General features: G+C 39.7%; 1 protein-coding gene across 3 annotated transcripts in view; it reads left to right on the top strand.

Annotated features, from left to right (window-relative positions):
* Positions 1 to 22,188, top strand: part of EPSTI1 (epithelial stromal interaction 1) — an 86,990-nt gene that overhangs the window by 5,258 nt on the left and 59,544 nt on the right. For all 3 annotated transcript variants that reach the window (XM_026493327.4, XM_057308417.1, XM_057308418.1), the window contains exons 2-5: positions 11,338 to 11,396; positions 13,056 to 13,139; positions 16,368 to 16,441; positions 17,104 to 17,187. In XM_026493327.4, coding sequence (XP_026349112.1) covers positions 11,338 to 11,396; positions 13,056 to 13,139; positions 16,368 to 16,441; positions 17,104 to 17,187 — 301 coding nt within the window. The remainder of the gene's footprint in view (positions 1 to 11,337; positions 11,397 to 13,055; positions 13,140 to 16,367; positions 16,442 to 17,103; positions 17,188 to 22,188) is intronic.

Genomic DNA, 22,188 nt, shown 5'->3' with positions numbered 1-22,188 from the left:
TTTTTGGAGGACCCAAACAGACACAGCCTCTTAGACACACCATACCCCTGGTTACAACAGCTTAGACACTATGTGTGTTGAAGTGCTTTATAATTGTACTGGAGAAACCCACTCTTTTTTCTTATTTCCTCCCTTTGGGCCTCCAGTTTCCTTATTTCCTTTCTCAAACTTCAAAACATTTCCCAGTTTGCTGTGCTCCAGGGAAGAGAATAACCCTGACAACTGATACTTTTCTTTCCCTTCATCCTTGAAGTCTCAAGGGACAGTGAAGGGAGACTAAAGGATGGCTTGGTAAGACGACTAATTAATGGCCAATTCCCAATTTTTCTGTCTTCCCCCCGTCAAGAGCACTGTGTTACATTAGTGTTAAGCATTTTATAAATAGAAGGTGGGATATAAAGTGGAATATGTCATAACACAATCATTAAGTTATAGTGTTCAATTTTCATGAACATCACTATCTAATAATTGTTTATTCTGAATCCTGAAGTATAATTTCTTATGTCCAAGACAGATCATCAAAAACTTCTTAGGTCATTCTTGACACACCTCATTTCAATCTGAACTAGCCACATAAAATAGTCTTAAATTAAGTGCAAGTTTTTACAAACTTATGAGAGCCTATAAGAACTGCTCTATTTCTTTTCACTGCAATGCCCCAGATTTCTCTTCTGAATCCTCATATGAGTGTGAGAAAATAAGCTTTTGCCTATAGATGTTAAATGGCATGAAAGCATCGGGCTATTACTCCTCCCTGGGGATAGTGAGCTGAATAATGACGAAGTTCCTTTTAGTGCTATGAAATAATAGGACCTAGGAAGCGAAAATCTATGATTGATTCCGATGAGTAATCTTCTTGATGGCTTAATATAGATGGCTATTCATTAGAGAACTATAACTCAGTCTTCAGACAAGGCTCATAAGCATTCAGAAAGTTTGTAAAACAACAGATAGTGTTTAACTCTTAATGATAATTATATGGCTCGATGAGCTTGTTAGGTGTCTCAGTGATTACTATATTCTAGCAACCTAATCAGTAGAACTCTACCTATTTGACTTATTTTTGAAATGAAAAATGTGGCAAAGCATGCCAATACTGTAGTAGCTTAAAGTAAATTACTTGTGACCTAGAATAGTCAAACTGGGTACCCCGAGAGAATAAAACCAGAATAACAATCAATAGCTTGAACTCTTACGTCTTGGACTCTTAACCATATGCTAGACCTTGTACTATACATGTCATGTAATTCCTTTTTCTCATCACAGTAAACACTTTGCCACGTTACAGTTGAAGAAACTGAGTCTTGAGAGATTAAATGATTTTCCAAGGTCTCATGGCTTTTTTTAAAATGGTAGAACCAGCACTCCAACCTGAGTCTATCTACCAAAGTCTAGATACTGCACATGAGAGGGAGCTGGAGGAGGAAGTGGTAATACAGCTGGGTATGTTCCCATCAATCATCATATTTTCACTTCAAGAAAATAGATATTCTATAGGCTAAAAGGAGTGATACTATAGAAACAGTCATGTGACATTGACAGCTTTAAAATTCTTTGGATAGAGAAGTAGTTTATATGAGTCCAGTTTCTGTGGGGATTCTGTTGTCTCTGGTGCTTGTCTTCAATGACAGTTTGGCAGGCTTGCATTTGAACAATTCTCTCACCATCCCTGTTTATGAGCCACCTAAACAACGTCCTGCCTTCTGGTGATCTTTCAGACTTCTGACCATAGGCCAGAGTAACCAATTCGTTTGACATTCATGATCTAGGACATGTGTAGGTATATATGAGTTTATATATAACAGGAAAAAAATTCACAACCCTCACCCTTCCTTTGTGTGATGCACTCTGACATTTTCTACTCTCATTCATTAAAAATAAACCTGTTAAATTGGTTTCATGACCCATTAGTGGGTTATCTGTATGGCGTGAAAAAAACGTAGTTCTGTGCATGGCAGAAGAAATTGCTGGAGTGGATGGAAAGAAAAGACATTTTGGTTTGCTAAGCTCCAATTTATCTTCCTGTTTATACAGGAGGGTAGAAATCATGGTTCTGTTTAGGACAAATTTCCAACTTTTCTGCACTAGATTTCACTCCTCCGTATGGAATGCATTTGCAGTCTGCCAAGTCTTAGGGAGCAATCATTTTTGCTCAAATACAGTATCAAAAATGAGTGGGCATGTCTCAAAAAGTCTTTGATAGCTGAAACAGTGAAACAATAAACCAACAGGATGATGAAAGCAGGAAAACGCATAATACCTCTAATAATCAGTAGAAGCATAACAGAAATGAGAAAAAAAGAAACTTAGTTCAATTACACAGTAAGGTGATTTAATTCAAAGTCAGTAGAGTGCTGTAAGGTTATACATATTGTTAAGGTTAATTGCATCTATTCAGAATCTATTTGAATCTGAAACAAAAGCTTAACAGGAAAAAAATCATCAAAGGGAGAAGCCTGCATTTGAAGGGTCTGTTCTATATCAGAGAATCAGCTAATGATGATCTTCCTTTGTTCTGTAATGTTTGTAATCCCCCCCAAATATGAACACTTAAAAGGCAATCCGTTAAAGTCCTATAGAAAAACTAAAGACATTTATCATCATTAAAACTCAAGGGCTCATATGGCCCAGTGTTTGTTTTACTGTGGCACCAGAGAATGGAAATCCTGTGCTGCCCAATCCTGAAAGAAAATCTGATCTCCTGCTTGAAGTCATTATTTTAAATATTTCCTCATTAAAAAATCTTCGAAATCTTTTCCCCTGATTGTAAAAGCTAAGTTATATCTGCTTGTTATAAAAACTCAAACATTACAAAAATAATATAGAAAGTAAAAGTCCCCTGCAATTCTAATCTTTAGAAATAAACACTTCAAATAGTTTGATATGAAGACATTTTATTTTTAAAGCATAAGTTGTGCTCTTTGATTTTTTTATGCAAAGTAGAAAGTCTTAGAGCCATTATGCTTTTTGACTTCTATTGCCAATAGAAGGTGACAGGCAGGAGAAGATACGTTCTCAGCTCAGTCAAGTCAAGATTAGTTTCAGCCTTTCTCTGCCTTCCTTGTTCTGTTGAGGCCCTCAATGGATTGGGTGATGCCCACCCACAATAGGAAGTGCCATCTGCTTTACTCAGACCGTGGCTTCAAATGCTTACCTTTTTCAGAAACATCCTCATAGATGCACCCAGAAATAGCGTTTAGCCAGATACTGGGGTAACCTGTTGCCAGATCAAGTTGACACAGAAAGTTAACCATCACACCTGGACTCTTCAGAAATGTTAGTCATGAAAAAAGTCAAGGAAATGGTCCTGGATCACTGAAGTCTATAGAGACGTGTCAAACAACAGGCATGTGTAATCCGTGATTGGATCCAGGATGTGGTGGGGGTAGGGAAGAATATTCTAAACACTGGAACAATTTAGAAATTTGAATATAGAGTAAATATTATATTAATTCCCTTGGGTGTGATAGTTTTTTTAACATGTAAGTGGGGGAATGTCTTTGTTCTTAAGAGATACATGCTGAAGAATTCAGGGTTATGTTACTGACTCTGCAGCTTACTTTCATATGATTCAGAAAAAATAAAGATGAGGAAAGTAAAAGAAATGTGGCCAACCATGAGCCATTGGTAAATACAGGTAAATAGTAGATGGGTTTTCATTTTACTAATATTTTAATTTTGCTTGTAGGCTTAAAATTTAAGATAAAAAATTAGGGAAAAAGTAATTTCAGATTATTCTAAAGTTCATTGTGCCTCTTTCTTTTTTCCTTTATTCTTTTGGGATCTGGAAAAATTAAAAGGAAGTTTGTCATGGAGCTGTATGCTTAAGATTTATACAGCTTGTCCTAAGTGTATTATAGCTCAATAAATAATTTAGGGAAAAAAAACCTGGGCTCAGAACCATGCTATCTTTTATGGAAGACTATTTGCTAATCTTTAATGAGCTATTTATCAACACCACTTTATTTCATTCAGTGGTTCTTATTACTCCTAAGACACGGATCAAAGAAAAGAATCAGGAACTAGGATATAGATGTTAGAGACAAATGCCAGAACCAGGGTTGTAAAAAGACAATTAGCAAAACTAAATCTCATAAATTTGGAAGAAGATGGAGCAAAGAATTCAGTCACAGCATGAAAAAGGAGATGTACTGTGACTCAGGGCTACGTTTTATTACATATGGTGAAAGAGGTGTCATATTATATATATATATAGGTTATACATAATTCTTTTATTACAATTATATGTAATAGATATCTGCAAATAGGTATCTGAAGCATAGAGGGCTTTATATTTTTCTCACCTATGAAATAAATCTGAAGGTAGTTAGTCTAGGGGTGATGTAGTACAAATAGCAGGCAACCATAATAGAACATTTATTTTCTAGCATTGTTCTGAGGACTTTATATCTGTACTCTAAGATATACATAGCTGTTATCCCCGTTTCACAGGTGAAAAAACAGAAAAACTTAGTAAGTTGCTCAAAATTGTAGTTAGAAAGTAACAGAATTAAGGTTTAAAACCAGGCACCTTGGCAATAGATTACAACTAATGTGGTGGTTTTATAGTCATAGGGCACCAGATGGCTTTTGTCCTTCTGTTCTGCCATTTCTGATGCATGTCTTCCGTATTCAGTGCCTCATTGACCAAGATAGCTGCTTGAGCACCAGCTACCACTTCAGTCTTCCAGGAAGGGGAAAGCAACAGAAAAGCCTTTCCTGTCTGTCTCCATTTGAAGGAGCTTTCCTAGAAACCTTCTCAATAGCTTCCACTTATGTTTCAATTTCCCATAGCTATAAAAAAGTTTGCGGACTGTAGTCTTTTAATTGGGTACATTGTCAACCTGAATAATATAAAGGTGCCTTAGGAGAAGGTGAAAATGAATGGATGGGTAGAGCCAGCATCTTTCCTAGTGTGAGAATTGAGGAGAGTCAAACATAAGAGCAGACATTTCTGGGATTTCAGAAATGCAAATGGGATATCTAAGGAAGAAAAATTTAAACGTAGTCCACATTCCTGTTCAGAGTATTGATTTTAGAGGACTATTAGAGTTATCTTCTGGATAATATTCTGTGCAAAGCTTTATTTTTATGCTTTGTTCATCCTGCAGGGTTGTTTATAATAGTGAACAATTGAAACAACTGAAATAGTTATGTGAGAGGTTATGTTATGCTGTATCCATGTTGTGAAGTGCTATGTAGCCATTTAATATTAAGCTTGTTACATGAATAGTTGGGAAACTACTTATAACTGAAGACATAAAATTGGACTTAAGATACGATTGCAGCTGTGTAATAATAGGTACAGAATATATACTGGACAGAAATTCACTCAAAGAAAAGTAATTGTGGGACTGCCTGGGTGGCTCAGTTGGTTAAGCATCTGCCTTCGGCTCAGGCCATGATCTCAGGGTCCTGGGATCGAGCCCCACATTGGGCTCCCTGCTCTGCAGGGAGCCTGCTTCTCCATCTGCCTCTGTCTGCTGCTCCCCCTGCTTGTGCTCTTTCTCTGTCAAATAATAAATAAAATCCTAAAAAAAAGTAGATCTTTGAGGGTTGGGATTATGAGCAACTTCTCAATATTTAAAAAATATAATTTGTGCATTTTCATCTATAAGCATGTTTCTTTCAAAATCAGAAATAAAAGATGAATTTTGTTTTTAAATGTTCTATGCAGAGATTTAGATATAAATCCCTCATGCCTTGCATTCCTGGTTTTCTACTTTAAGTTATAGATAATCTTGAGCAATGCTTAAGACATGTGGACATAATTAGATCTTAATAATAATAATAATAATAGAAAATGTACAACCATTTGGTAAATATGTGGTTTTTATGCAAATGCCAATATCCTTATCACTAAGCAATTCTTTTTTTTTTTTTTAAGATTTTATTTATTTATTTGACAGAGAGAGACAGCGAGAGAGGGAACACAAGCCGGGGGAGTGTGAGAGGGAGAAGCAGGCTTCCTGCTGAGCAGGGAGCCCTATGCAGGACTGGATCCCAGGACCCTGGGATCGGGACCTGAGCCGAAGGCAGATGCTTAACAGCTGAGCCACGCAGGCGCCCCTCGTTAAGCCATTCTTAAAAGAGTGTTTATCCTGAATATTCTCTTGCTGGAAAAGACAGTCCTGCTTGGGCCTCTTCCACCCTTATATGTCTTGCTGGGTGTGCCAAGACAGCACACCAGACCATTTTTTCATCTGGACTATTCCTCAAGGTTGTTGTGTAGCTGGGAACTTTGAGGGATGAGGTGAGCTTTCCCCAGAACCAAGATCAGGCTTGCTTACTACATGCTGTAAAAGTGGTGGATTCCTCAGCTGTGTTCCTCACCTGCCACGCAAACACGCTGTGTGTGTGGCATCTCCCATGTCGCCCTCAAAAGACCCAGAGCCCGAGAGAACAAACATTAATTACTGCTGCTCATGCCATGTGCTGTGCCATGAGTAATAAAGTCTAAGTCTCTGACCCGGGAGTCTCATGGCTTTTACCAGCACCTCTGAAACAGTAACAAGCTCACTATTAGGCTAAGGTTAGCTTGTTAGGTTAAGATTAGTTTGGAAGTAGGCTCAAATCAAATCCCAGATCTGATATCTTTATGTTCTGAAAATAAGAATGCCTTATAGGTATTTTTACCAAGGAAGCAATTTTATACATTTTGCAAGTATACCTAACAGTTGGCCCCCACCCACCTCTACTCCCATCATTGGTTTTTGGCCTTTTAAAGATGATCTTTAAAAGATGATGATATGTTTAAAGAAACATATAATATTATGTTTCATATATATTCTTTGTATCTTTAGAGTGAATCCTTCTTGCTTTCCTCATAGCTTTTATCATTTATGTGTGTATCTAGTGTTTTAGGTGATGAAATGTGACATCTTTCAGGTCTACCCTGTATGGTTGTGCAGGTTGGTAACTATACAGACTTGCCTGGCTAAAGGGATCATTTGGAGCTGAAATACATGCCAAACCATATGGCCTAGTGTAGGGTTAGCTCCACCTGAAAGAAGGGGCACATTTTTCTAATTTGCATAAATTTACCACATCTCACTGAGTGATGAGCCTACATAGGGGTGCTGGATGGATGGATGTGTATGTGTGTATATACCTCTTTAGACTTTTCATGAAGATATCCTATGAACAAAGGTGCAGATGACCTGTCATCTCTTGTTTATCTTTTCCCCCTGGGTGTCTGTTTAGCCCTCCGGGATCTATTCAACTGTCCAACAGAAGCTGTGAATTAAAGAACTGACCTGCTTCACATCAGCCTCTTGTATGTGTAGACAATGTTTTGGGCTCTGCAGGTTTTGAGACCAAAGAGAACTCATGAGCCCTTCTACACTGGAGTTGTGGAGTGCTGGATCAGAGTTGGTGTAACAGGTTTAGAGGTTAAGGATGATTTGCTCAGCCTGATCTTGTCATTTTTTGTTTTTCTTGGGAATGTGGTCTGTTTATAAAAGAACTTTCGGCAACCTGAAAGCCTCAAAGTTTTGACTCATTTTGGCTAAAAGCAGTAAGCTTCAGAAGCCCATATTAAGGTCATAAAACAAAAACCAACATGAAAAGCCATAGCTAGAAAATAAACCTCTATCCAGTGCTTTTGATTAACCAAAAAATGATTTTTTTTTTCAAGTTCAAGCAAGGTTAAGATTTTCTTGAACTAGGAAGATCTCAAACTAATTTTTTGTAGGACGGTAGACTACATGTCTACTATTCTGCTTGGAAAGATCTGTTTGCTGCTTAATCTTCCACCTCTTTCTGAATTTTTGCTCTTGACTACGTTTCTTTTTCAGTCAAACCAGTGTTGTTCCTAATTAGAAATTTAAATTACATCTGCTGCAGTTTGTACACACCAGGGAATATATTTATGTAATACTTTTAGCCAGCCAAGATATTTTTCATAACTTCAGCATAACATTCTTTCATAGAGTGCTTATTGATGAGACGTTATAAAAATTGTGCAAGAATGGACACGAGAGAAGCAGTTGTGTTGCTCAGGAGCGACCTCACAGGAAAAACATTCCTAAAATATATTTTTCTTTTATATATTTATTTTTTTTATGGTGCAAGAGCACATTTTCCTCTTTTTCTTGCGCTATTCTTTCTATGTTCTCCCTTAGTCTGTCTCACGGATGTGTGCTGTTGGAAAATGAAAAGAATCCTACAAATTGTGATATGTCATTAAATTCCAATGAGGTAATTAAGGAAACTCATTTTCAAAGATATACATTTATTGCAGTGACTTGAATGTTGCTTAATCAGGAAATGCCCAGAATACTAAATATAGGTAGGTTGGGCTTGTCTAGATCAGCCTCTTTGAGAGTCAAATTGTTGAAAGGGAAGACATGCAGGTTAAAACAGCAGAGGCCCTTGCTGTGGGTGGAAACTAATTGGCTGAAAACATGAATAAATTATACTTGTTACTCATGTCAAAAAAAAGAGAGGAGATAAGGGAGGACTATTTGTATCTACCGAGGTGTTACTTCTGCCACATGATTAAACAAAAAACAACAAAAAAAGCAGATCCTTAGATGTAGGCTCCTCTTCCTATAGCAAGTAAGAGGAATAGAAGCTCAATTACTTGCCATGCTTTCTTCTGAGTATTGTGTTTCAGATTTGGCATGTTCAGCCAAGAAAACGTTACTGAGAAGGTTGCTAAGGAATTCTCTAACATGAAACATTTATTACTGAGACCTCTGTCCTTGAGCCTGGGGTTATGTTAAAATGCTTTCAATTAAAAGGCTCTGAATTTATGGTTGGATAATTCTTTCCCTCTTTTCATGGTCCTGCACTGTGTCTGGGTACTTGTAGGCTACATGTATTGCAATAGATTGTAATTCTAGTCCTAAAACTAAAGATTCTAGTATGATGTTATCAGACTTAAACTTACCCAGATTAGATATCATAGAGTAAGATCTTTTACAAACGGATTGATTTTTCTTTCCAAATCTTTTCATGAAATTTGCGTATGGGAGGCCTGCGAAACTTGGAAAATTCTCTTTGCAGCAGCTGTTAGTAAAGTCCTACCAAAGAAACACTTCTTTTGCCATTTCGGATCCTATCTTTTAAACTTCAGCTTGCTATACTTCTCTGAAGATTTCTACACCTCTGGGGCCTTTGTGACTCTCTCCGACCTTGGCTGTCTACTTAACATCATCCTACTTTCACATTTGTTTGGGTATTCTTGTGGTGTGCTCCTGTGGCTTCATAAATTGTTTCAAACTAAAGTCTAAGCTCTGTTAAAGTGGTTGGTGTCTGTTTTTTGGTATTTCCCCTTACTCTTCAAAAGCCCCTTAACTCAAGTCCATAAATAGGCTCAGTTCAGTAGAGTACTCTGGAAGTCTGTCAAGAGGGTGGAGATAAATGGCAATTATACTGTATGCTTTCTGTGTTGAGCTGAAGTGTTAGCTGCAGACACCCAGCTGGTCTAAGACAAAAGTCCTGGGTTTGAGTCTAAGCATCATCACTTAATTAACCTCGTGGCCTATGGCTGATGATTTAATGTCTATGTCTTTATCAGTGATTTAATCCCTAAATTCCCTTAAGTCCAAATGTAAAAGGATAACTTGATTGATCTATAGCAGTGGTTCTCACAGTGTGGTCCCTACATCAAGAACATGGACATTACCTGGGAACTGTTAAAAATGCAAGTTCTCAAACCCCACCCCAGACCTCCTGAATCAGGGACTCTGCACTTTAATGGACCCCCCAGGTGATTCTGAGGCAAGCTGAAGTTTGAGAACTACTGATCTTTGTAGAGGCAAATCCCTGGTACGGTGAGAAGCTCTATACCATAATGTTAGTGGACATTGAGGATTATGCGATCAAGTCACTCTGGCATTTAAATCCACTACCTTGTGTTTCATCTTGAAGGCTCTGTACAATGGCTCACCACTGCATCATATTCAAGCGTGCAGCTATTACACACAGAATTGCAGCTCCCAAGCTCCTCTGAAGTGCTGGCAATTGAGGAGTGAAAAATCTTTCTTAGGGTGAACAAAGAATATGGAATGGACAAGGGATTAATTTCCAGTAGCAGCCTCCTAATTTTGTATTCATAACGTCATATGCATGTGAGCCTGCAAATGCAACGTCTGCTGATATACATTGGGTAATTGGGCATCTTGCAGCCCCATTTGCATGCAAAGGTGGTTGTACGCTTCCCATTTACAAGTCTAAAATTAAAGCCCAGTTTGAAGCAGGCTGAAGTCTTGCTGCTAGAAAAATAATGAGATAAGGAAGAAATGACTTCTGTTAATCAGCACTTTGGCCTCTACTGTTCAATCTTTGCTAATTTGTCCTTTAAAATTGTACATTCTATGTTGAAGAGAGAATTCTAAGAGTATCTGGGTGGTTTTTTTTTAAACAATCCTACATTTATAAGCTGATTGTGTTTATCCATAGCTTTTCCCCTAAAACTGGACCCACACATATGCTGCAGTCTGTTGCTGTGCTAGATTTCTGCTCTGTGAAGTATTCGTGCTCTTGTGGGACCACATGCATCATCTCAAAGAAGAGCCCCGCCCCCCCCCAGATTTATAGACTGGCTCTGGGGCATCATTTCATTTTGGTTCAGCCCACATTCATCAAGCAACTACTTTGTGCCAGGCATTGTGTCGGAGGCTGGGTGTGTACAGATCAGTCAAGTTTCTGTCCTCAAAAGCTCATGATACTGTAACAGCTTCCTGGTATCTCAGTGTTGCGTATTTTTGCTTAAATGAAGTCTTCCCAGATCCCCACCTTGTGAATTAAAATGCTTCAAGGATCCTTCTCTGATTATGTTCTACCGGTGTCCCCAGAAGAATAGGGGACCTAGTGGACCCATGCCTGGAAGAGTCAAAGCCCCAAAGCACAAGATTGCGGCCAGATGGCCAGTCAGATGGGTAATGGCAAGAAGGTGGCTGCATTGCAAATGGCCTGTATTTCCAGTCGGTGGGAGCAAAGAATTCATGAGTGTTTTCTGTACCCCCAGTGTGGGTCACAATGGCAGAGAATGCCCATCTAAAGCCCTTTCAAAGGGACTTGCCCAGAAATGCCACCTGGAGGAACAACAGATCGCTACAAAGACAGTTTAACAAGAGCCAATTGTGAAGCAGTCACTTGTCAGTCTTCACCAACTGCTTCATATTTCTGTATTTGGCCATGTGCATTTGTTTTCACTTTGACAACTAGATTGTAAGCTCCCAGAGAACAGGGCTGGGTCTTAAGAAGACTATCTTTCATGGTACTTATGTGGTGGTGATGATCATAAATATACGAGCAGGAAGGATGTCTGGAGGTTTATATGCATTAGTAGCTTCTCGTGGTAATCAATGTTTTTTCTCTTCATTCCAGCACAGGCGCATATACTGTGATAGCACCAAATGAAAACCGAAGAAATCAGATACAAAGGAGTATGTATATTTACTCAATCAACATTAGAATGCTTCTCATCTTCTTAATAGAGTAGGATTGGTTTACTTAGGTTTGTAGTATTTTTATTTTCTCATTTATATAGACTTAGACTCACCAGATCTTATCAAGTTTTTTTTTAACTTAAGCTGCTTTAATTATATCTTTTAAAATTATTCTATTGTTAGTGCTTCTAAATTTGTTTCTCTATGTTAATAGCGGAACTCATTGTGCAATTGTAAATCTCACATTTCTGTTGGGCTTAAACTTTTTCACATCTATTGCCAATAAATCTAGTTCCCAGGAAATTGGGCTGACTATGGACTATGAACACTTAGGAGCAGATGAATTATGTGAAATAGATCATGACCTAAGTTGTCCCTTTCTTGATCTGTCCTATCCCATCCCTTCTTAATGGAATTTTTCTTTAACCTCTGTGTTCCCATAATTCTGTAAGTATCAGAGTCTACCCTCAGCTGTTTTTATTTGTGTACCTCAGTTTCCTTGTCTAGATTACAATCTCTTTGAGGGCAGGGACTAACCTTACTCATTTTTGGGCTCCTTGTATCTCGTGGGTATGTAACATATTTGACTGGAGTTGTATGGTAAAATAAATGCTGTCATTAAAAGTTACAGGATTATACCTGAGAGGTAGATGGAGAACTAAAGTCCCACTAGTTGACAAAGAAGTTATGAGGCTTGTTCAAGTCAAGCTTTGGGGCTAGCCCTGACGTTCTCTGCTCTCCTTTATTAGATCTTGGTAGGAAATTTAATATTGTGGCTGAGAATGGACCTATAGGCACAACAGGAAAGCGGGTCTCTAAATTAGAGACTTGGGTCTCCACCAGACAGGTAGCACCCTGGGTGGTACACCTGCATCAGTGCCGAATACAATAATCACAACTATGCAGAGTGATTGTCAGTACTGCCAGCAGGTGACCAACTGAATCCTAAAGGTTCTGGCATTTTACAGGCTTTTGATTTAAATACTTTCCAGGTATTTAAAGCCTTAGTGTGGTCTGGAATTTTGGGATGCTTCAGCAGTTGCTTTTTTTTCCCTCTAATAATTAAAAACTACCATATATGGACATCTGAAACAATCAGGTCTAAGGGGGAGAGTCAGACGTGCACTGGAAGAACGGAATTAGTATCTCTGGCACCCCCTGCTGTCACACAGAGGGTATATTTGGGGAAATAGTTCACCAAGAGGAGGATTTCTGCCTGGTGGTATCCAGCGCAAGGAACCCAGGAACCCTCACCCCTCCTAGTTGCAGTAAGCTTGGGAGTCATTTAAAATACAGTTAATATAGGCATCAGAATTCTCTGGGGATATGTTTACTGTGTGTGAAGAGTTCTTATTGACATAAGAATTTTCTCGTTTTGTACACGTTCTCTAGAGGAAATTAAAAAAATTAATTTGATGTAAGGTTTTAAAAATGCCAGAATGAGAGGGAAAACTAAACTTCTTTATTTTAGTGGGAGAAAGTGCCTGGGGGGGGGCAGGGTGACCCCAAGGGGCGGCTTCCTTTCCTGGATATTTTGTCCACTTGTGCTCGCATGTAGTTAATTGCCCTCTGCTGTTTGTTCCTTAGGCTTTCAAGGGACCTGTTTTCTTTTCACATTCTAATAATTGATGATTTGACATTTCTCACCTGGTTTAGTTGCTGAGAAAGAGCTGGAGAGTCTTGAGAAGTGGAAGGAGCAACATAGAGCAAAGCCTGTTAACCTGGTGCCAAGGCGGTTAGGTAAGCCAGCAAACCAGGTGCCTGAATCTGGGAGGACAGGGCTGAGGGATCCTGTTAGCACCTTGCCTAAACCTGTCTTTGGACGCACATTATAGGTTTTTGGGGTCACTGTGCTGCTTGGAATGGAATGCATTTAAAACTGAAACTCTTAGGTATGCAGGTATGTTATTGTTTCTGATTTTCTGCAAGAAGCAAATGTACGATGCCACAGTTATGTGGGAATAAAGTGATGGCTTAATTGCTGAATAATTTAGAGCCTCTTAGATGATGAGCTCTGAAGAAAGCTTACCTGGGGCGCTGCATATGCCTCGTCATAGCACTAGTCGGGATGGGAGTAAAAGCTAGCGCAAGCATATTAATCCTGGAGGTATTAAATGCTAATGGGGAAAAAAAAGAAGAATGGCGATTCAATTCTAAAACTAAGATGAGAATGAGCTGGGGACCCGGTGGTGGGTATAAAGAGAACACGACCTGTGTTATCATTCTACAGATAGACCTTTGGGCCTCTGGAGTGCATGCCAGTGTGTTGAATTGTGTGGCCTGCCTTTGCCTGGTGTTTGAATCATTCAACAGGGATGCCACCTAATAGGAATCATTCACGTCCTTTCTTCTCTTTTCTCTTCCAGCAGCATCTGAGAACTGAAAGGGCTGGATACACCATTCCCAGAGATTTAGTTAATACAAATGCCTTGGAGTCAGGGGCTACTCGTTGTCGCAGTAGTTCTAGAAAAGTAGTTTTTCCAGGATATAGGTTACATAAGCTAATTTGGAAATCACTAAATGGGTGAAAGTAATGGTGTTACCACCATCATTCCACTGTACTTCATGAAAGGGGTTAATCTCAAGTGTCACCTTTATGCTGAATAAGCCATATTTGAAGGGTACAACCAAGAAACTGCTTTGTCCTTCCTAATGGGCCCCCTCAAACCGGCTATGTGGGACTAGTTTTTCCCATACTCTTTGGATGAAATTAGATCTTTTTGGTCTTTCTCAAATGAAAGCTGTCCAGCTAATTCTAGGCATTAAACAGTGTCATTTGGTAATTAATGTTCAGTCTTAGGTACTAGTCAAAACTGTTACTAATGGAGATTAAAGCTTCTTCCCTGCTCCAGCCCAGGACTATTCTGGGTAGAAAACTAGCAAAGGACATGGGATGTGGCTGAATTTTTCTCTACTGACTCCTCTGTTCCCAGATTCTGACCCCTCCTGGGTCAAAGGAAGAGAGAGAGATAAGAGGGGTAGGCTCTGTACTGTACAGGTCCTGGTTTCTGAAAGTCTTGGTGAATCCTGACTGTGCATTCCCACCCCTCGGGTTCTTGGAGTTCTTCAGAGCCCCCTTGCCTGCCATCTATCTCTCACCTGGATTTCCCCGGTAGACATGACATAATTTCCTGCTGGCGTGCTTGGCTTCACCACTGGCTCTTAGTAGGTAGACTATTTTTGTAAGGTTCCGTTATTCCTCCAGGTGGCCCACATGGCCAAGTCCTTTAAGATGGCTTTAGATTGGCATTCTCTTTCATGACATCCCAGATTGGGAGCACAGGAAACACTTGTGCATCCTTTCTTCCCCTCAAACTCTGGGAATACAGACCATTTACCATGCAGCCACCTCTTCTTGATGACCTGAGTAGCCACCTAATAGCAGCCAGATGCATGTAGGCTTTGACTTTTCTAGGTTTAGGTCCACTAGGTACTTCAGTCTCTTGGGGACACATTGAGTTCTCCAAGTGATTTTCATTAAATTTCTTTTGCTCATCTTGACATGAATATTCCTTCTTCCCCCAATATACATACAGACAAAATTGAATTCACAAAGACCTCTTTCCTCTGATTTCTACCTCCCTTTGACCTATCCAACCTCTTTTATAGGCTGAAGGCAATTGCTACTTAAGGGTCTCCAAACTGTTTTTCAGTTACCCCTTTGCAGATCCTACTGAGGGAGCCAGGCCCCTTACTTTAGAATTTGCAGCGGTTGGTACCTATTATCTTGAGGCCTTAGCCAATATGAGTCTCTGCAGCTTTCTGTTAATGATACATGTAGGAATGGTCAAGGTTATATGCATGGGAGGAGGCTGGGGGTAAAAAAAAAAAGTCAAGAGTGTATTAAACTTTGAGACGAGTTTTGAACAAAACCTTCAAATTCTTAGGCATCTGACTTTCTTTATTTCTATTAATTCTCAACTCCTCCCCTATTCCTCTACCCTTTAGAATATTGCAATAGTTATGGGAGATGAAGACAGTGGCTGTAACATTAGATAAAAGATTCAATAGCCCTCACTGTTTCTTTCCTATTCCCCAATCCCTCACAACAGAGACTGAAGGGCCCAAACCAAATAGGCCTTATATATCTTCTGGGACTCAGAAGAAATGTCTCTATGGTGTTTTTATCAGTTCAATTACAAAAACTACAGTGAATGCAAATTGTTTTAATGCTTCTTCTGTGAGAATGAATCTTGCAGAGAACTGACAATTTTAGTGACCAAAGCACCAGAGAATTATTTCAAAGGAATCTTTATAATACACATACCAAGCTTGCATAAACACTGAGAAATCCCTAAGCAGCAATTCTTAGATGATTGTCAAGCTGCAAAGATTTCTGTCCCCAAATTATTTGAGGTTTAGGAGAGAACAGGCAGATAATCTAACTTCCATATTTTTCTCTTGAATACCTAAAAAAAGAATAATAAATAGTATTCACAATTACTAACTAAAATATTCCCATTGTAGTTTTTAAAACTGGATTATAAAGACTATGTATTTGCCTAGTGGCAAGACCCCTGAGGAGTTCCTGCACTTTGATACTAGAATATGGGGCAGTAGAGTCAGAAGAAGAAAAACAAAGCATCACTGATCATCATCCTTAGTAGGTTAAGGAATGGTCATACTCAAGCAGGAGGAATGTTCTAGAATTTCTAAAACAGGCACTATTTCTTGTTATTTAGCATGGACCTTTAGGTGTAATTTCAGTCTAAGTGAAGACTTGAATACCTATGTGATTGTCCTCTTCTTTCAGGAATATGGCGCCACACTCTGACCAGCTCTGTTTCTCTTTTAAGAAATTACCATTCTCTAATATCTTAGCAAGAAAACTGGTCATATCCTTATTTCCAGGGATATGAAAATGTTAAAGAAATTCACAGTGTAGACTTATCATGTATTAATTAGTCTTTGAAGGCTGACATTTCAGCTTAATATTCATGCTTCACCTTTGTGACTTTTTTTCCATAGGTGGAAGCCAATCAGAGGCTGAAGTCAGGCAGAAACAACAACTCCAACTGATGCAATCTAAATACCAGCAAAAGGTCAGATTCCATCTCTTTCAGTTTAATTTTGGCAAGGAATTTGAGTACCTTACCAGGACTTTTGATAACCATGGAGTAATACAGTAACTTTACCAAAAACATAAAACCTTTAAATCAATTGCAAAAGGAAACTCTCAAAATCAAAGAAATCGGGAAGAGAGAAGCGAAGAGACAAATATCTAGAATTCTTATCCAAGTCATAGGTATCAGTCAGCAGGATCCTTGATAAAGGGATTTATTGTTTATAGCTTAACTCTACCATGTTTTGAATGTTTTGTTCCAAGAACATGGATTTGTTTACCCAATGCCAGTCATGAAAGTAGTAAGAAAGATTTAAGATGCCAGTGACTTTTTAAAAAAATAATGAACTCTATGAGTTTTATAGTAAGGAAATATTACCTGCTCTTTCTCCCCCCCTAACCCGGGAGGGGGGTGGGAAGACAGAGACCAAGGAAGAAACACAAGGGATTAATTTCACGGGCAGGGGATACAGCCTGACCATTCTCTGTGACCTAAGTAGCTGGAAGCGCCAACCTATCATCATGGCGAGGTATAGCACAAACAATACTATAATTTGCCTTTCATCATAATTTTGTGTTCCAAAGGTTCAGACTGAAAAATAGTAACTGTTTTTTGTCCTCTGTAATTTCAATACAATTTAGCTAAAAAGAGAAGAATCTGTAAGAATCAAGAAGGAAGCGGAAGAAGCCAACATACAGAAAATGAAGGCAACTCAGAGAGAGAAGGTAAGACAGTAGAAAGGATGATAAGCTCTCACTCACGGAAGGCTTACTGCGTGCCAGGTTCTCTTCTCCAGGCCGCCATACACAAATTCATTTAATTCTCACAATAACCTTGCAAGTATATGTTATGCTTATTCCCCAAGTTTACAAATGAGGAAACTGGCAGAGAGGATAGATAACTGGCCTAAGGGCTCATGGCCAGTCAACAGAAGTAGGATTCAAATCCAGGCAGCCTGGCCTCAGAGCTAGAGTTCTTAGTGACTACACTGTCTCACCTCCCAGGCAAGAGATCCAAGTAGGCGCTGTGTATTTGACCAGAAGGCAAAGCAGTTAGTAACGATAGCAGTCGGTGCACTGCCATGTTTATATCCAAATATTGCATTTTCTGGGGTAAGTGTTCACTAGGTGACCATACCTCTCTTCCTGATCAAAGAAAAAGCATGCATTTGCATTTCAGTATTACTGATAGGATCTCTGCTAAACCTCAAAGCGAAAGTGATATTTTTAGTTTTGATACCCTTTCTGGGGCTTGGCGAAAAAGTCTCTTAAAAATGTTTTTCTGCTACAGAAGAAGAAACAATGCCAGTGACTACCCCCACCACTCCTTCCTCCTCCCATTCCCCACAAAGTCCTAAGCTGTAGTTGGTTTTAGGTACTGGAGGTATGGGGACGTTGGTGCATGTTACTCACCACCAAGCACGGCACCTGCTGCAAGTATAAGACATGGAAACACCCTTCCTATTCTTGCTGTCTGTCTGCCTGCCTGTCTGCCTATCTCTTTCTCTCTCCCTCCGTCCTTTTCTTTCTTTCTTTTTTTTTTCTTTTAAAGATTGAGCGTTGGTCAAAATTTAAGCCTGGTTACCAAGCAGTAGATATTTTTACCAGTTGGGGAGTTAATGAAGCCAAAAGGTGATGGCTTATAAAACATATGCGAGTATAGGAGTCTTTTCTGCTGTCCACCTGGCTGGTGAGTAGACTGCCTTTCTTATAAGGTATTCGGTTATGTTGTATGATCTTGGGCAGCTCCCCGCCATGCCCCTAGACTAAGCCCCACCTCCTCCTCTTCTCTCATGGCTGGGAGCATTTGAAGATGGAGATGTGGGCTCTGGCGTGGAGATGAGACTGGACTTCTATGTGAGGAACTCTAATGAAATGCTGGAGGTGTAAGACAAAAGAGTATAAGGACTTTTGCTTACAAAAATTTGATTTGGCAATCTGTTTCCAATTGATCAGCTGCTATACCTTCACTGAAAAGATTTTTATTACAATAATTTGTTTCTAACCTTTAAAACTTCGTTTTCTGGGTCTTTTTACTTCTCTATTCCCCATCCTTTTTCATCCAACTCCCCCCTCTCATTTCTTTTTCTTCAAAGGAAGTCTCACACTTTGGACTTGTGATTGTAGAGGAGGTGTGCCATTTACATTTCAGGTGGTACTAAGAAAATCATCCAGTCATCACCAGGAATTGAATTAAGAGGCTTGCAGGTCCTGAAGAATTACTGTGTTTTAACTTCTTCTAAAGCTGTGTATTAGTGGTCATTTAATACCCATAATTGGCTGGCTTGTGGGTTATTTATAGCTCATTTCTTCCCAGGGTCAGATAATGTACACTATTCAGAAATGTTGGTGGCTGAAGTGGCTTTCTTTCACATTGAGTAAAAGCAACATTTTCCTCTTTCCAAGTTGTACTGTAACACTAGATGTATCGCAATCATTAACTACAGAAATCTTAACTGGGTTGGCTTTTCTAATGTGATAACGGTAATGATTATTGGTATAACTTTGTCCAAAAGTGAAAGATGGGGAGAGAACATTGATATGTTGATCCTTCCCATTCAAAACGTGGTCCTTGAACCAGCAGCATTGGCATCACGTGTTAGAAATGCAGAATCTTGAGACCCCACCTGAGACCTTTTGAACCAGAACCTGCATTTTAATAAGCTCCCCAGTTGATTCTTGTGCGTAGAAAAGTTGAGGAGCATTAAAGTAAGCTACCTAACAAGATAAGGAGCAGCCTACCCCGGTCCTTCCACAGATTTGATTTCTCTGGTTAATTGCCCTGCGCTGCCACCAGGACCTAGCTCTTCCTGTTGGACATAAATCTGTGGCTTTTCCTACTAAATGTGAGCCTATTTAGTATCTTATGTCAGATAAAAGAAAAATGGACATTAGCCATCTAGGGATGGCATACTTCACATTGCCAGTATGGAAATGGCCAAGGGAAGCAATAATGGCAGTGCTTATGGAGCATTGATTCTTTAAAATGCACAACAAACATGCATATGGACAGCAGCTTGCAAAATACCACCCTTCTCCCCAGGCAAATGGCTACTGTCCAGAAACTCTGAGTCAAGTAGAAACCAAGCAGCCTGTTGCCACCTGAGACTCCCTAGCTTGGCCTCTGGTCTTAACCCCTCTTGCCCTTCAGTTTTCCCTCTCCCAGGAGGGGTCACCATGGAACACGGGGTCTCTAATTGGTCACCACCTGTGTGTGAGTGAGGGGAGAGTGAACTGTATTCCCTGCTAGCACATGTGAGTGGTCTTTGATTTTTAATAAGCACAGGGGTGTGAAAGGCAGCCAGCTCTTTAGCATCTGGTCATGTCAGTGGGTTCAGGAAGGGGAAATTTGGAAAGGGCACTTGGATATTCCAAACAAACTTTTATTTTCTGTACTAGGATATGTTGAGGTTATGTGTTTATCCCTTGGTGTGTACTAGAGCCTCCTGGACTTCATCTTGGTAACTTGAAACCGACCATGGCGGAAGTATTTTCACCACAGAAATCAGTAAATGCTACAAGTCAACCTTCCCCTCCTCCTCTTTGCTAGGGCTGGTGGCTAAGTTTATCAGCACACTGCTTGTTTAGCCCTAAGTGAAAGAGGGCCTCCCTCACCTTCCCTACCACACCCATTCCAAAGCCAAGCCTCTGAGGGCTAAGAAGGGCAAAGATTTCGTGAAGTATCTGGCATATTATATGTCTGATGCTCATTGATATAAAACTAGATTATAAGCCATGCAGTAGGCAGAGTAAGGCCCCCTCCCCTGCCCCTCCGCATTCTAATCCCCGGAACCTAGGAATGTATTATGTTACATGGCAAAGGTGGGAGGGGGGGGGTTACATTTTCAGGTGAAATTAATGTTGCTAATCAACTTGCCTTCAAATAGAGACCCCTGTGTTATCCAGGTGGCTCCAATGTAATCAGACTGAAAGAGGCAGGCGGGAGATGGAGCACTGATGGCAGCGGGAGAAAGATCCGGCCTGCCACTGCTGGCTTTAAGATGGGGGAAGGGGCCATGAGCCAAGGAATGTAGGTGGCCTCTAGAAGCTAGAAAAGACAAGAAGGAAGATTCTCCCCTGGGCTCCAAAGAAAACTAGTCCTGCTGACACCTTGACTTTAACCCAGTGAGACCGTCTTGGACTTTCAGCCTCCAGAGCTGTAAGATTATCAGAGTAAATTTGCATTGTTTGAAGCCACTAAGTTTTGGCGATTTGTTACAGCAACAAGAGGAAACAAATACAACTCGTGTGGTTTTATGATAATGTATTAGCTTCTCTTTCTGGAAATCTACAAAAACAGAAAACACCACTAAAATATTAGAACATCAGAGTGAAACAAAGTCGTTAAACAAAGGCAGCATATAGGGTACACGTACTTTGCCGACTGGATCTTGCAGGATAACTACACAGGTTTTCATAAATTCTCACAAAAAGCCTTTTACCTGAATTTTGTGCTGGGGAGTAAACCTCTACCAGGATTTCCCCTCATAATCACATTGATGGATTAGGTAATAATTCGATTTTTTTTCCCCCAGAGTTTCATAACAGCCACACACTTGAAACCTGAAAATCTTCCGATTCCATGTTAAAGACCCTTCCTACCTCCTGGATTCCTCTTATTCTGCCTTTGATCTACTTATGTTTGAAATAATATTATACAGTGGTATACAGTTTATAAATACTTTCATCTAATACTCAGAACATTTTGGGGTCTCATAACCTTAGAAAGGGCAGGAAACCAGTCAGATATCTGGGTGGCATCCGATGATTTTCCTTCTTCTTTCTAGTAAACTATAAAGTCACAAAGCTGATAGTCATTTGGAGCACTGGAGGTCAGGGTGTTTTATGCAGACACTGAGGAGCATTGTTAGTTTTAAAGCCTTTTCTTTTTAAGATTTTATTTATTTATTAGAGAGAGAAATAGCGAGAGAGAGAGAGAGCGAGCACAAGCAGGGGAAGAGGCAGGCAGAGGGAGAAGCAGGCTCCCGCTGAGCAAGGAGCCCAATGTGGGGCTCAATCCCAGGACCCTGAGATCATGACCTGAGCTGAAGGCAGATGCTTAACCGACTGAGCCACACAGGTGCCCCTGTTAGTTAGTTTTAATGCTATAAAGGGAAGTAGGAACTAACCAATAGAAAATAAGGTATGCATATTAGATTCAGAGATGCATACATATACATATTTTTGAAGGAATCACATTTGTTACTTATTTCTAGGAAGCAAGTAGTAGCAGGGGCTAACAATTTTATTTATTTATTTATTTATTTATTTATTTATTTATTTATTTATTATTTTTAAAAAGATTCTATTTATTTATTTAACAGAGAGAGAGACAGCCAGTGAGAGAGGGAACACAGGCAGGAGCAGTGGGAGAGGAAGAAGCAGGCTCCCAGCGGAGGAGCCTAATATGGGGCTCGATCCCAGGACTCTGGGATCACGCCCTGAGCCAAAGGCAGACGCTTAAGGACTGAGCCGCCCAGGTGCTCCAGGGGCTAACAATTTAAGACAGATTACAGTGTAAAACCACATTGAGGTACATACTGCAATATTATTTTTATAAACTAGGAAAAATGTCCATTTCCTTATCTGTAAAATGGGTTTAATAATAATACAATGGAATGGAAGCCTTAAAGGATACAATATGTGCAAAGCCCTTAGTACAATGCCTAGCACGTAGTAATCACTGACTTGCGGTACCCTCACCTAATTAATTATAGATGTAGAGAA

The sequence above is a fragment of the Ursus arctos genome, unplaced genomic scaffold, assembly GCF_023065955.2.
Source record: "Ursus arctos isolate Adak ecotype North America unplaced genomic scaffold, UrsArc2.0 scaffold_10, whole genome shotgun sequence".
NCBI classification, from domain to species: Eukaryota; Metazoa; Chordata; class Mammalia; order Carnivora; family Ursidae; genus Ursus; species Ursus arctos.
The sequence above is the reverse complement of the archived record's forward strand: the minus strand, read 5'-3'. Positions and strand labels throughout refer to the sequence as shown.